This window comes from Melanotaenia boesemani, chromosome 5, assembly GCF_017639745.1.
Source record: "Melanotaenia boesemani isolate fMelBoe1 chromosome 5, fMelBoe1.pri, whole genome shotgun sequence".
Taxonomy (NCBI): Eukaryota; Metazoa; Chordata; class Actinopteri; order Atheriniformes; family Melanotaeniidae; genus Melanotaenia; species Melanotaenia boesemani.
This window is the reverse complement of record NC_055686.1, coordinates 20,937,905-20,952,552: the sequence shown is the minus strand read 5'-3', so window position 1 is coordinate 20,952,552 and position 14,648 is coordinate 20,937,905. Positions and strand designations below refer to the sequence as shown.

The 14,648-nt window shown below is 39.1% G+C and overlaps 1 protein-coding gene across 1 annotated transcript in view; it reads right to left on the bottom strand.

The window, feature by feature from the left end:
• Positions 1-2,169: 2,169 nt before the first annotated feature.
• Positions 2,170-14,648, bottom strand: part of si:ch73-335l21.1 (insulin receptor substrate 1-B) — a 47,373-nt gene continuing 34,894 nt past the window's right edge. Inside the window, exon 4 of the mRNA XM_041985053.1 lies at positions 2,170-4,905. Coding sequence (XP_041840987.1) covers positions 4,898-4,905 — 8 coding nt within the window. The 3' untranslated portion in view covers positions 2,170-4,897. The remainder of the gene's footprint in view (positions 4,906-14,648) is intronic.

Sequence of the window (14,648 nt, the reverse complement as noted above, 5' to 3'; positions counted from 1 at the left end):
ACTGACAGCTCTGGGAACTTCTAATTACACTGGATTCATTCACATGAGACTGCAAGTGTGCCTGCAGTGTTTTAACAAGTAAGGTTACTGAGTCCATTTGTGTCGCTGCAGGTGTGTAGGTGTTTGAATTGTGTAAAACCTGACAAAGAGGTGAAAAACTGAAAATAAAGATATAGTATTACAAAACTGAACAGATGACACTCTGACCACTCAAACAGGTCCACCCCCCTGGCTTCTTGCCGACTAAACTCTGTGTCCTCTTGCCTTGGCTCGCATCCAGCATCCCTCCTCCATTCCCCTCCAATCTACTTTCTTGACTGGAGGTGTTGTCACCACAGTCGACACCCACTGACACCTGTCACCATGACAACCAGATGGCAGCTGTAACAATTTAGTGTTCATCTGAAAGCAGCGTTTATAGCTCTCTGTGCGTATGTCTTGTTATATTTGTTCTTACAGGCATTAAAATGGTATAACAGTGGGTCAAATGGGAGAGTACATTTTTGAGAGGGGGCCTTAGGGCACATCACAAGAAAGAGGGTTTTCTTTTATTTATTTAAAGGCTCCCTCATTCATCCAACCTGGCATTTTTGAGAGAAAAGTATCACGAGGAAAATTCTTGCTTGTAATCTTTCAAGTCATTGATTCAGAAGCATTGCTCGTGTGAGAATGTCATGTGAAAAGGGAAATAACTTTGCTGAAGCTAGCAAATGAAATAATCTTAAAAAAAAAAAAAACGTATGGCTCGAAGGCCCTTAGGACTCACTTTGTATAACACGTACAGTGCTCGGGATCATGAGACAAAGATGAATGCGACAGAGGAGGTTTTAGTATCCTTCAGGTGTGGGGCCTTCAGGTGCTGGAAGTCTGTTTATTGTTCATGCTGCAGGTGCATGCCTAGACTGAGTGTGCATTCTCATTTTAATTAATTCCTGCAGCATTTCACTCAAGTTACCATCCGTGGATAAGGATGCTACAAGATTCTAAATATGTTAACAATAAGAAATAAGTGAAGCACAAATTTATCATGCTTATTTAATTAAACCAAGTGCTGCAGGAGGGTAGTATCAATTAAAGGCAAGGGGTAAGTCTTTTGAGCTCACCCTACAAACACCATGTCGGTCAAATTCCCGGTAAAATGAGCGATTAACTCCATGGGTGAGCTGCCAACCTCGAGTGCAATTGATTTTATCAATGAGAGCGGTGGATGTGACTTACACAGTTCAAAAGACTTCTGCGGAAAACAATGAGGCCATTTTCTTTTCCACATTACAGAGTGACATCTGCGCTGTGGTTGCAGCCCATTTGAGTGAGTATGAAAGGGGTATGAGACCGTCTGTGACTCTGGCACGTTATGCAGATGTTCACCCTTTACTCAAACAATAAATTGCAAACTGTCTTCGACCCATCTTTCTTTTCATTTCAGAAACTTTGCTGTCTATGTCCATATTTTTTTTAAAAATAATTCACAATCACTCAGAACCCAGCAAGTCAGAGTAATAAAAAAGAAAACACAAGTCGTTTTGATGTATTACTTTTTTTTTCATTTTTAGTAAGATTTCTTTTTCTTCAAGCAAGAGCAATGGCAAATATCACAATATTACCATTTAGTACCATCTCTCAAGGGGGCAGGAGGAATAGGTAAATCAGAACAGCAGCCGCACTGCTAACCTGCACATGAGCATGTTTAAATTCACAAACAACGCAATGAATGAAATCATACAGCCACTTGAGTTGCTGAACCCTCCCCACCACCACCCATAACTCATGACATGAGACTGACCATCAAGAAATCCCTACAGGCAGCCGAAGGAAAATGTTTTTAGACTGCAGGCAGTTTGACAACGTTTAAGTTGATGTTCAGATCAGGGCTTGAAGGGGGCTCTTAATAGCAGAATAACAAAGTCTGCTTGTGGAAACTAAGAGCGAGCCTGTAAGTGTGCTTCCTCTCTAGAGTATCACATACCTTTAAGCATTTGGTTGAACATTTCGAAGTTAAAATATGAGAACAACTCCAAAATACATTACAAATATTTCACCCTGTGTGTTTGCCTGCCAGTCTCTTGGAAAGAAGACATTTTGGATTAACATACTGTGACTACAATTGTATTTTTTTGTTGAATTAATAACCACTATTAAGGGCAATTCCAACCAGAGGTCCCAGTCTGCTCATTATAAAGCAGTATTGTTATGCTCTAGGCCACCAAAAGTCATGTGACTAGACAAAGAAAGTTCATGAACTTACCAAGCAGGCAGACAAACACATGAGTGCAATTTTGAGCTACACACACCTATTTCAACAGGAAGTCTTTTGTAGTGGCTCTCCATTGTGGCCATTTCTTTTTCTTCATGCATTTCTTTCTAAATCCTCCAGTCAAAGTCATAGGCTAATTCATGGTTAAAGCATACGGAAGTCTCTGCAATGACCTTTTTTTTAAATTTCAGTCACATGAAACGACAGCGAGGCGAGATATGTCACAGTTCTCTCTCCTCACTGCAAAGGAAAACAGTGGGAGAGAAAATAAAACACAAACAAACAAAAAGAAAAAAATCTTCAACACAGAACAAAGCAAATATTTCCAGACTTGAGAGCTAACAGTTGCTTCTTGAGGTGCTGTCAAAAAGGAGAACAGCCCAGTTTTGTTGCGTTTTGGCACTCACTGCCCTGCGAACGATAAAGTCCTAGATACCGGCAAAGCAAAAAGGTCCCAAGATTAGGGCCAAGACTGTCAATCAAGTCAGATCACTGTCACACAAGTTATTTAACATGAACTGTACAGCAAAAAAAAAAAAAAAAAGTCACAAAAATAGACTTGATATACTCTGCTAAAACAACTGTATTGGTGCTATATGCTAAAATGGGGGTAGAGACAGACAGACGGACAGAAAAATAGGACAGACAGGCACTTAAGTGCTGATGCATAGCGAGGATTAACGAAAGAGCCAAGCAAAAGACAGGGAAGGAAAGAGATAAAAACAGAGTCTTAAAGGAGGATTTAGGGCTAAAGCACCTTCAATTCGATCAGTTTAAATAGAAAAACTGTTTATAAAAAAATACTTGGTGCTCAATAAAATAATTAAGATAGAACAAATTGACAGTTTGATTTATTTTATACAGACAGAAAATAAACGAGAACTGACCCATTTCCAGGTGCTAAAAGCAGTGTGCTGACTGCTACAAAGCTAGCATTAGCAAGGCTATTGATAGGATATCTATCCTCAGCTGTATGTACCGTATGTTGTTTAGCATCCTGAGATGAAGAGGATTAAGTGAGTGTCTGAAGCTAATAGCACTAATGGGATTGCTTGGCTCTATATCAGGGATCCAAAACCCTGAGCTGTGGTCAGCAGGACAGTGAATTTATGTCCTGGCACGATGTTAATATGTTAATCTGATCCAGATGGCTTTAAGCTAGCTAGAAAGCTACTATTCCCTGCTACAAGTGCCATTTTGTTTCAAGCCTGTGTGTTTAATACTTTCATTTATGGCTCATTGAAAGATAAAAAAAAAAGAAAAAGAAAAAGATGGTTTAAACCCACCACAAGAATGAGTAGTAGATAGCAGCAGCTATGCTAATATTTCTCACAGTAGAAAAGAAGGCTAGCAGATTGCTAGTACCATTTTTATCTTTTATGCTAGCAAAAATGCTGCGATCATGTCTTATTGGACTCACTGCGATTACAAGTTTTTGATATAACAATTGTGCTTACCTTAACATCAAATATTTTAATTATAACAAGGAAACTTGTGTTTTTGTTATCCAAATTAGCTTAGTAGATAAATGTATAAAGTCCAGATATAAAGTGTTTGTGTCAGCATGGTTCCACTGCACCACAGAGTTGGCAATCCTTAATAAGTCTAAACTAAAAATACATAACATAAAAAGACTGAACTTATATGAACAAGTGTGTTCATTTATTCCAAGTTAAGTGATCCAAAGATCATTATATAAAAAAAAAAGTTTCAGGGCGCTTAGCAGAAAGGACTAATGATTTGAGGGCTTTACTTTCTTTGCATGAATTAGTATTGACAGTGGTAGAAAAACTCAAAATACTATCTGAAAGTAAAACTTAATACTTCAGTAATGTTAAAGCATATTGCCCTGAATGTAGCTTAATGTTAAAGCATATTGCCCTGAATGTAGCTTTTTATTTAGAAGTGAAGAGGGACAGAGGTATCATCTGATCAGTACACTTATCTGTTTAATGTAAATATGCATGCCTCACCTAATAATAGTCTGTAGTTAATGGTTATATTTAGTCAGTAAAAGGTGAGGTGGTGTTTTCAGAGTGCTTTCCAACCCCTTCCATCCATCCTATACGACATGAACGTAGCATAAGCTAAAAAAAAAAGCTGCTCATCTTAATCAGCACCTTTTGCTATATTTTTTTTCTTTTAGTAACTGCATCAAATCAAGCATGAAAAAAATAGATCTTCAGTTTTTTGTAAAACGGCTACAACCTGAAAACGAGGCACTTTTTAAACTGATATATATTTCTATACATGTTCTTTTTCACACTCTAGTCAGCCACATTTGTCATTAGAGGTTTTCAATTAGGAAAAAGAAAGAAAGAAAGAAAGAAAAAAACACCCACTAAAACACTGTTCTCCATTTTGTACCCTCCTTTGATTGGCTTTCACTCAAGGAATGAGAGCAGCAAATAGCTTTTTAAGAATGTCATTTGGCACACATCCCTGTTGGTTTCCTCAACCAACTAGATGAAAGCGAGGAGAAAGAAAAAAAAAAGTTTTCCATCATTGTCTGTCAAAGTGCTTCAGGGCTGTGTCCGGTCCAGCTGCTCTCTCAATATGATTGGCTGTCACGAAAAAAACAGGCGGAGCGCTGAAGGGCTCTGAGCGGTACCAGATTGTCTCCTCAAAGACGACCCACTGACATCAGCACTCTGGAGGAGAGAAAAAAAAAAAAAAAAAAACAGAGAAAGGAGACACAATTTGGTTAGATGCTGAATAAACAATAACCCAGATATGCAGAAGGAATAAATATTATGACATGTATACACAATGTCTCTTGTTTATCAGGTTAATTATAATATGTAATGGAAGATAGGAGCATATCAGTGCGTATCAGCTCTGACACACAGTGACCCCAAACCAGACAAGAGAAATATACAGTATGGTCAAACAGGCTGGAAAAAGATTGAATTCAGGCAGGAAGAAGTGATAAAGAGACAGAAGGAAGACGGTGTGGACAGCTACTGCTAAAAGCACACACATAAATGTGTGTTTTTGAGAGCATGCTAAAGATCCATATCTTACGTCATATTTTTCAGAGCACATATACTAATACTGATATGTTTAGAATTGTGACCACTGTGATAATTATGGATTTTCTTTCCTTCTTTCTCATTTACTGTAAATATAGAAGTGTTCTTATATCTTTTATGTATGTTATATCTATATTTTTTTTTCTTAACTGTGTGTGCCTGTTACATTTTTTATTTCCTTATTTATGTGTGCTTAAGACGAAGAGACTTAGAGAATTTTGATGTGCTTGGATAATGACAATAAAGATCCCAAATCTTTCCTGTGTTTGTTTGAACAGTGATGAGATTAACAGGGATGCAGACTTGATGATGAATCTGCTCATGTGTTGAGGTGAGAGTGAGATCACGTTCTATCATTGCAGCCATCTGTCTGACTTATGCACACTGTGCCTTATATACCGTTCTGGTCCAATTTAGTTGTCAGACTGACATGGTAAAAATGTTTGTAAATCAACATCCTTGACATGAGTAGGTTACATGAGTAATGTTTGGGTTTCAAATCCTCTACATTAAAAATCAAACTAGCCTAAACAGCCTAAATGGCACTGATTGGCAACAAGCAAATATTTAAAGACAAATAGCAAATTTCAAGTTGGCTGATTCACTGTGAATTTCGAAGCAAAGACACATTTTAAGCAAAGTATAATTAAATGGTTAGCTGTGCCGTAATTAGTGGGGCTAGACCCAGGGTCTGCAACCTTTACAATCTAAAGAGCCAATTTTCCCTCAGCTCAGCTAAATAAAACTTGTTCAAAGCCGCAAACGGTATGAGACCTTTGGAAAAAAGACAAATAATTCTGAAAAAAAGACCATAGTTTCCAAAGACTTTTTGTGTCATTATGTTGTGCATTTGTTATTATATCTTTATTTAAAAACATTAGTTAGCTCTTTAGCATTTTATTCCATGTATTATAAGCCATTGTGGAAAGTCCAGAGAGCCACAGGTTGCAGACCCCTGGGCTAGATTGTATTCCACCAAAAGTTTATTTATGCCAAAAATACAGATTTTAAGATAATGATCAGACACCATGGGTATGCGTTGTTGGGTAATGATTGCATTAACAAAAATAGTCAGGAATTTTAATGCTACCATTGGAGCTTTACTGTCCAAAGGCAGGTTGTGAACAAACTTAAAAGAAACTGAAAATCTAAAGGCAAATAAAACTGCATCAAATCTTTTAATGAGATAGTTTGTGCTTTAAGTTTTTACTACTTACATTTTTACTTCATTAGAACTCAGGTTGACTAAGATACCTTACATTGGGAGAGGATCTGTCCCTACATTACTTTACAGAAATTAAATCTAAAAGTAAATCTCATCTGAAGTATTATTTATTGTTTCAAACTATATCCCTTATGTTTGTTCACATAAGATTTAATGCAAACTTTGAGTCGTGAGTCGACCAACTGAGACTTTCAGTCCCATTATTCATACAAGAATTCAGGTACGAGATTATCTGCATGTAAATCCGTGGAAAAAAAGAGGTGATTTTCTGAGAAAAAGAGGAGGCACTCCTGCACTAATTTGCAACACAAATAACAATATAATAATACAAATTTCCACAACGATTCTCTCTTATACTCAGGTACTATACTACCTAAGTTACACTCATTAACTACAGTTTTCTTTCTTAGAGGGACGACGATCCGGGTGCACATGAAGTCGGCTTAATGAAGACATCCAAAGGGTCTGACAGATGAAAATATTTCAATTCAAGCCTGTTACCATGTTACAGTGACGTCCCTAAAAGAAAGGTCTTCATCGTCATTTCAACATTTAATGTGATGTTGGAAATGTGGAGGTTTACTTCACACATGGGAGTTTAATTTTTTAAAGAAGTTGATCTAAAGGATGATGTAATGCATGCTAGGAAGTACATGAAAATAAGCTAAAGCTGTTCATGCTGATTTTTTTTAAACAGAAATGAGAATATCTTTTATTAAATGCTGATTACTTTTGTCTCTTAGTCCTGACAGTCTATGTTGGAAAATAATAATGCTGGCAGTTGTACGTTTTACAGTGTGGAAGTTTAGGAGCGCAGTCTCAAATCAACCAAACAAATGAGTGAAATAATGAAATGATGCAGGATGAACTTGCTGACTCGACATTGTGCAGTCTGACATGCTTTAGAACAGTTATCATACAGTTTGACACAGATTCTCTAGACAAAGTAACCCAGTAGGTCAGGCATTTCAAGATCATGTTGATGTTCAGATTAATGCCTTGGCTGTAATTACTGCATGCAGAGTGACTGCCATGTCTCTCTTTAAAGGTCTTTTGTGTTCAAATGTTTTATCAAAGTGTGAATGAAAAGTGCAAAATCGTGACTTCCGCAGTTTAAACTACAAGCAGGATTATGAGCACCATTAAAAATAAGTGAATGCTCTTCAAACAGGGTTTCTTTCTGTAAAACTTGATGACTCATGGTAAAGGAACTCCAGCAGCCTTCGGCCAAACTGAAAAACATCACAAAGCCTCTAAAGAGAGAAGGCTCACAGAGTTCCTTGCTTTTTCGCTTAAAATTTCCCAGCAGTGCTCGACTTTAATTGCAAGAGGGTACGCTATATTTACTCCCCTCCTTCTCTTCCCAGCTTGCCTTCTTCCTGGTGCAGTGAGCTATATTTAGTCCGCTGTCAGCACAGACGGTGGCCGCCAGCCGGCCAAGCCACGGTGGCCCAAAGCAAAGCGGAGCAGCTCGAAAAACAATAACAAGCCTTTGGACCAGAGGATTCAGGCTGGACACGCACTGGAGCTTTGCCAAAGACACACACTACTGAGAGCAGGCACACAAAACAACAGAGAGGAAGGCACTATAATCATGTAGATGACATTCACTTAATAATGACCTTTCACCAACACAGACAAGGGGAATTATGCTCAGGGAGAGAAAAAAAAAAAAGCTTCACCAAATCACATGCTACAATTAAATGTTTCCTCTCCTGGCTGCACTGCTCCGATATTGGCTTCTTGTTTTCCCCAAGGGACCCCATCCATCGAATTGACCCTCTATTGGCGCTCTATTCATGGATCTCCTCGCATCATTTCTCCATCTGTGTTCAAATCAATATAACGATGACTGTGTGACTGTATGTGTGCTTCTCTTCGCTTTCTCTCGCAGACAACTGGTTTAAATCAAGAGGTTAAGACAAGGCTTTCTGCCTCTGCTGTCCCATGTCTAGCCATTTTACTGTTCTTTGGCCGCTTGTGTGTGTGTAATTAGGAGTCTGGGTCTACGTGATGTCTCATTCAAGGGCTGCCTAAAATTGAAAGCCACCCTGTTCTCTGCTTGTAAATCAAGTGTGTCAGTCTGTCGTTTTCATGCCGCCACAGCTCCCACATGACATGGGGCTGGTCAAAGCATCATGATGAGAGTCCACTGGTCAGTTGAGCTGAATTAAATTATATCCAGTCATATAATAAATGAGGAAGACACACACTAAATTAATCAGATGCCGTTGTGTGTTTAAAATAAATGGAAATCTTAGAAAACTGGGAAAAAATACCAGCAAAACAGAGACAACAACATTTGTGGAGACAAAAAGTTTGAGCGAGTCCAATTTCTACAAACTTGTTATGAAAAAAAAGATGAATGAGCTGACAGGAATCCCAGTGCTGTTCATCACTGCACAAGCATCTCTAAAGCCCCAGGCCTGAAAATGTGCCAATTAGTGCTTTTACTTTGGGGGTGGACAAAAAAAAAAACAACTGATTCCAACCTGCAAACTGAGATGTCTTTCAACTAATCGCTAACTGTGACCCACACATTGCAGAGAGCAATATTTTACAAAATTAGGGATAAGGTGATCTCTGCAACCCTACAGTTTTTTCCACAATGCCAGCAACTAGCCCTAGAAATCCTCCAGCACTGTTATTATACTTGATTCCATTAAATCATCTATCCTACATACAGGCAAGTGAGTTACGAGGTACAAAACTGCAACATGAGCTGGGATCCAGCATCAAGACAGCTGGAGTAAGAAAACTGGCAGACCGAACCAGCAGAACAGCTCCTGTGTCACCTCATTTAATTTCTTCCAGTGACGCCAGAAAGTCTGTCAGTCATGAAGACATGTTTGTGCTTTGACCACAGTGTCTGACTTCCCAGTATTTATTTGTTAGTCATGGATCTGGCCCATCTGTGAATGACAACTAGGTTAAAATGATACCACACCCAAAAAAATCTATCTCAGAGTATCAAAGACTTGCCTCCTGTGGGCTTCAAGGGTGGTTGTAAAGAGTCTGAAATTTGCTTTTTCATGGAGGGTGTCAGCCACAGTCAGCTAGTTTAACATTGGCTGCAGTCATCAGTGGTGACCCAGTTTCATATACAGCACTGTTTTCTGTACATAATACTCATCATTCTAAATGTCAAATTTCTGCTAAAACCAGTCATTATACCTTCTCAATTTGAGATATTTTAACCAAAACACCACCAGCTGATTTTTGAGTTGTCAAAACAGCCATAGGAAGAGAAAAGGCCAGTGTTTGCTCAATGGTAGTTAATTTTGCCTTAACTTGTACAGAGACAAAGATGTGTTAAGAAACTCCAAACTATCCAAAGCCAGATTTTGAGTCTGCAGGAGTTAAATCATAAAATTTGGATCGAGTGTGCAGCCAATGTTTAACTGTTATGGATGCTGACATGGAAAAATTAATTAATCAATCATAGTGAACATTCACAAAACAGAGAGAAATCAGGACTGTGGTGTTAAATGTTTAGGAACCACAAAGAACAATTTGTTTGGAGTAGAAACAAAAAAATCAGGTTACTGGAATGAGGGTGGCATCAGTCATCAGCCAGGTTGAACACTTTCACAGAAAGTGGTTTTTAATACTCGGTTGAAGCTTCTTGTTTATTTTAAACATACGTACACTAAGAACAGTGAACTTTTCCATTATATTCAATAGTAATTTTCCATATGATGCTTTACATGGCTTGCAGCCAAGAGAAGACTGGTGTTGAAAGACAAGTGTGCAGACTTATTACACTTTATTACACTTTCACACTACTCTCTTTTTATGTTCAATCACCCAGTGTGAACAGCGTGCACAGGAGTGTGCAAAACGTACAAACACATACGATTAAGTGTGGAAGGGTGTGCATTGAAAGGAAGCTGTATCTGGTGGCAGGAAATCTCAAAAGAGGTGTAAATTAAGTATGAGGATGCTGCATATCCAAAAAAGATTCACTTTCATTTTTTGTTGTTTCTGCCTGTATTAGAGGCTGCAGATAGCAGTCATTATGCAGCAGAAGGGTGGGAAAATGTCAATAGATGTTACAGGACACAGACGAGCTGGAATGTGTGGGGACAGGAAGACACTGGTAGAGCAGTACTGCATAGTCAGGGGGGGAAAAAAAGCACATTTGTGGGAGAACTACATCCACTGTCCCATGTGCTGCTTCACATCAGAGTATTTTTAGATCAGCCTGCCCTTGAACAATGTCTGAACAACCAGTTCTTTAGCCTGTCAGCCAAACAGATCGGCCTTTACATGCCGGACAGTGGTGGGAGAAGAGGATTGCAATTTACAGCTATGTAAAAAGAGTTTCTGGGCAACTATCACAAACCATATCGGTTAAAATTACAAAGGTTTTTATGCATTATCAAACTCTTGACTCAGTGCCTGCACAGGTTGCTTCTTCACCTTTGATCAATATGCTAAAGATAAGAAGAAAAAAGTTTTTTCAGCACCATTAAAGACGGCCATTAAAATCTCCAAACAAGCACATGCTGCAAAATTTTCCAGCCAGTCATGGTCTAAAAAACAAACTATATGTTAAGAAGTTAAACATACATTCTTTTGGGGATGTGTCACTTAAACACCCAATTTTTAACATCTGAGACTGGTTTCACAGCATCTGTCATCAGTGTTCGTCAAGCGGCATCTTTGTGTAACAGAAACTGGCTATTCCACTAAAAGCTGTCATGGGAGATCCTATCAGTGGACAAGTGGACGTGTTTAAGCCAACTGGACTGAAGGGAGTTTTGGAAATATTATCTCATTCTCGGTACCTCCCACGCACTCACATGCTTTCAATGCTCGCTGATTTAAAATCTGCAATTGTTCTTTGTGTGATGCTGATCCACAGGTTTTGCCACTGTCTGTTCACTCACACACTCACTCACACTCACACACACACACACACACACACTGAGTAAGGTGATATGAGTGATAGAAAAAGCAGGTGGGGTCTTCTCTTCTGGGTAAAGTCTTTTTCCAGAAGGCCAGTTTGCTCCAGCTTGGGCTCTCTGGCATGGAGGGACACAAAATGAAACACAAGAAGTTGTTGCACCATCTTAAACAGAGGCAGCTGAGTGGCAGAACTACTGTTGTAACATTAACTTCTTTTTCTTGCCTTACTGTGTTAAAGCAGTAAAATTCAGCCAGGAGCAGAATTCCTTGGTTTTGTATCTTATTAGTGTCAGGAATGTTTTCAGACAGGTTCAAACGTGAAGGAGAACAAAGACATTTTCAAGCCTTTTTTTTAGTTTGTCAACTACGATTCAATCACTGGCAACACCAGTGCATGGACAAAAATTCAAATTTATTGCTCAATAAGGCTGGCAAATTTACACGAAAGGTGAAGTGACCAAGGAGCAAAATCTCTGCTAACTCAAAATCTAAGCTAAATTTGAAGCTCATGATATGGAATGCTGTTCATGTAAATACACCAGACAGTCATACTTCTGTGACTTATGCCACCACCATCCCTCCAACCTCCTATGTATGTACAGTTATGTAATGTGAAAACAGGCCTATGTGAAACTGCTGCAAAATAAAAAAACAAACAAAAAAAAGAAACAAAAAAAGAAGAAACATAAAACATGTCTATGTCTCCATTTTACAATCTTCACTGTTATAATATAAACCAACGCCTTAAAGCAACACTACTGAACTTTGGCAGATTCTCTCAGTGAGGCACCTCCTAACAATGGCTAAAGCTGGATTTATACTCATGCTGCGCCTGCGTAAGGTTGGATACGCCGTCACCGCCGTATGCTCTGCATAGGCTCTTCCAGGCCTGACGTGTACTCCTGATTGCAGCATGGTTACGCGGAAGTACTCCCTTGTGATTGGTCGGTTTGTGATTACAAACTTCTGGATTTCTGGAGACTCTTGCTGAATTTGTGTGGTTACTACAGAAGAGAAACTGTAACACAACGCCGTAACCCTACGCTCAAGTACGAGAGCAATGGCGTCAGCTGCGCTTAAAACCTACCATACGCAGATGCCGCAATAGTATAAATTCAGCTTATTTCAGCCTTGCATCTTTCCTGTAGTCTGAGCTCTCCCCAGTGAGTAAAACTTAGTGTAATATTGACTCTTGTCTTCTCTCTTGCTCTGTCCCCTTCTCTCTTTTTTTTCCATGCTTCTCCCAATAATGTCCTTTAGAGTTTCTTTCACAAATCAGTCATAGTGCGCATTCAAAAGTGGTGGCATCTTGATATCCAGTTGCTGGAATGTGACACAGTACTTAAACTGAAATGCTGCAGTAAAGTGATGCAGCAAGTTGTGAAGTGCAGTTTCTCAGTCTGTACTGTATAATGATGTCAGTGTATTATCAAAATGAGTAAGAAACATATTTTTAAGATCAGAAAGTTACACAGTGCTCAATTTAATTTTCTATTAACAATGGATCAGATTTCTTTATGCTTTGAGAAAAACATTGTTAGTGATTGGCTGTTTGAAATACAACATTTCAGACTTCAATTTCTTTGTTTTACTTTGGTCCCTACATTGATATGCAACACCACCCTAAATAAATGCTAATGTTGCACAATAACTTCTAGATGTTGGCGAAAGCGTCCAAAGATGTTTCTCATGTCAGATAAGATGCAAACATGTCATTGGAGTCATTTAAAAGTTGAGTGCATGCAAGTGTGCTGCCAAGACAACTTTTATGTCAAGCCCATTAATTTCTAGGTGAATCAAAGTTTGAATTACTACAAAATAAAAATTCCATTAGTCAAATCCAGCTGCACTTGAGGCTCAAATCTCTTCAGATGCAGTTCTTCATCACCTGACAGGGAAATGAAAAATCCTCCATTTACTGACTAAAAGCTTCCATCCTCTGCTTCTGGCTATGACTTTAAATAATAAATATGTTGCTCCCATGCCAGCTAACCTGAACCGACTATTGTTTGAGTGAGCATTTAGAGCATCATGAGGGGCAGAGAACAACTCACAAACCTTTGCATTTTCAAAATGACATGAGGCAGGAGGCTGACAGTGTAAATTCTGGATTGCATTTGGAAATCCTGTCACATGTGTTTAGAAACCGATGCCAAACTGTGTTCCAAAGTGCCTCGGTGTGTGTATTCACGTGACAGATTGCGGTCTCTGCTCCGTTCTGATGATAAATTGTGTAATTATTAATAGAGACGCCCTTGCTGCTTCATTCCTGAATAACTGCCACTGGTTTCAGTTCAGTCATGGGTTGATATCAGTATCTTATTTTTATATAATGACAAATTGAGGCAGAAGTCATCTTGGTGCTTTTTATGAGAACATAAAGTTAGGACCACAATATTATAGAGAGAGAAACCCAATAATTTCCCCGGAGCAGCACTTCGCACCAGTGAAGAGGAAAAACTCCCTTTTCATTTGAAGTCACTACATGTTGCTGTGATGGTGCAGCTCTGTATTGAAGGGGGAACAACCTGGAGTGTGATGCACACACTGACAAGATGACTGACTGTGCTGGCATGCACAGATGAGCGTAGGTGTGGATGAGCGTCTGGTGTGTGTGTATGTGTGTCTGACTGTGGGTAGACGCCCAGTAGGCCTTGCCAACATGCACAGCAAATATTTATCCCAAACCCCTCTGAAGGCTCTGCTAATGATGCCTCTTCCCTTTTCCTTGTCTTTAAAGGAGTTGAAGAATCCTCTCATTCTACTTTCTATCTCCACTTTGATTTTATTCCTTCTCAGTCCTAAACTTCTACTACTTTTAGTTTGAATTTGTACTTGCTGATAAGAGAATAAAGATCAAAGATTGTTAAAAGGAGACTCCAAATGATTGCAAATGCTACTTACTGGCACATTCAGAAGACAAGAATTTGCTGATACATTAGCCCTAAGAAATATATTTTAGGTGATAACCTGACAGGACATTGTGTTTGTTATCTTGTTTACCTCACATTTACACCGGGTGTGTGCGCCGCGGCCTCCGCTGCTATTTCGCAGCTGTTTTAGTCAATGGTTTAGCTCACACAAGGTGCTCCGTGGCAGGTGTCACCCCTCATTTCAGTGGTCCGGCTGTGCCATGGTTTTGTTCCAACCTCCGCACCGGGAGTATGTCATGTGCGGCCTGTCTAACAGGATCTGCCAGATCATGAAATCACAGAATTTGAGTCTT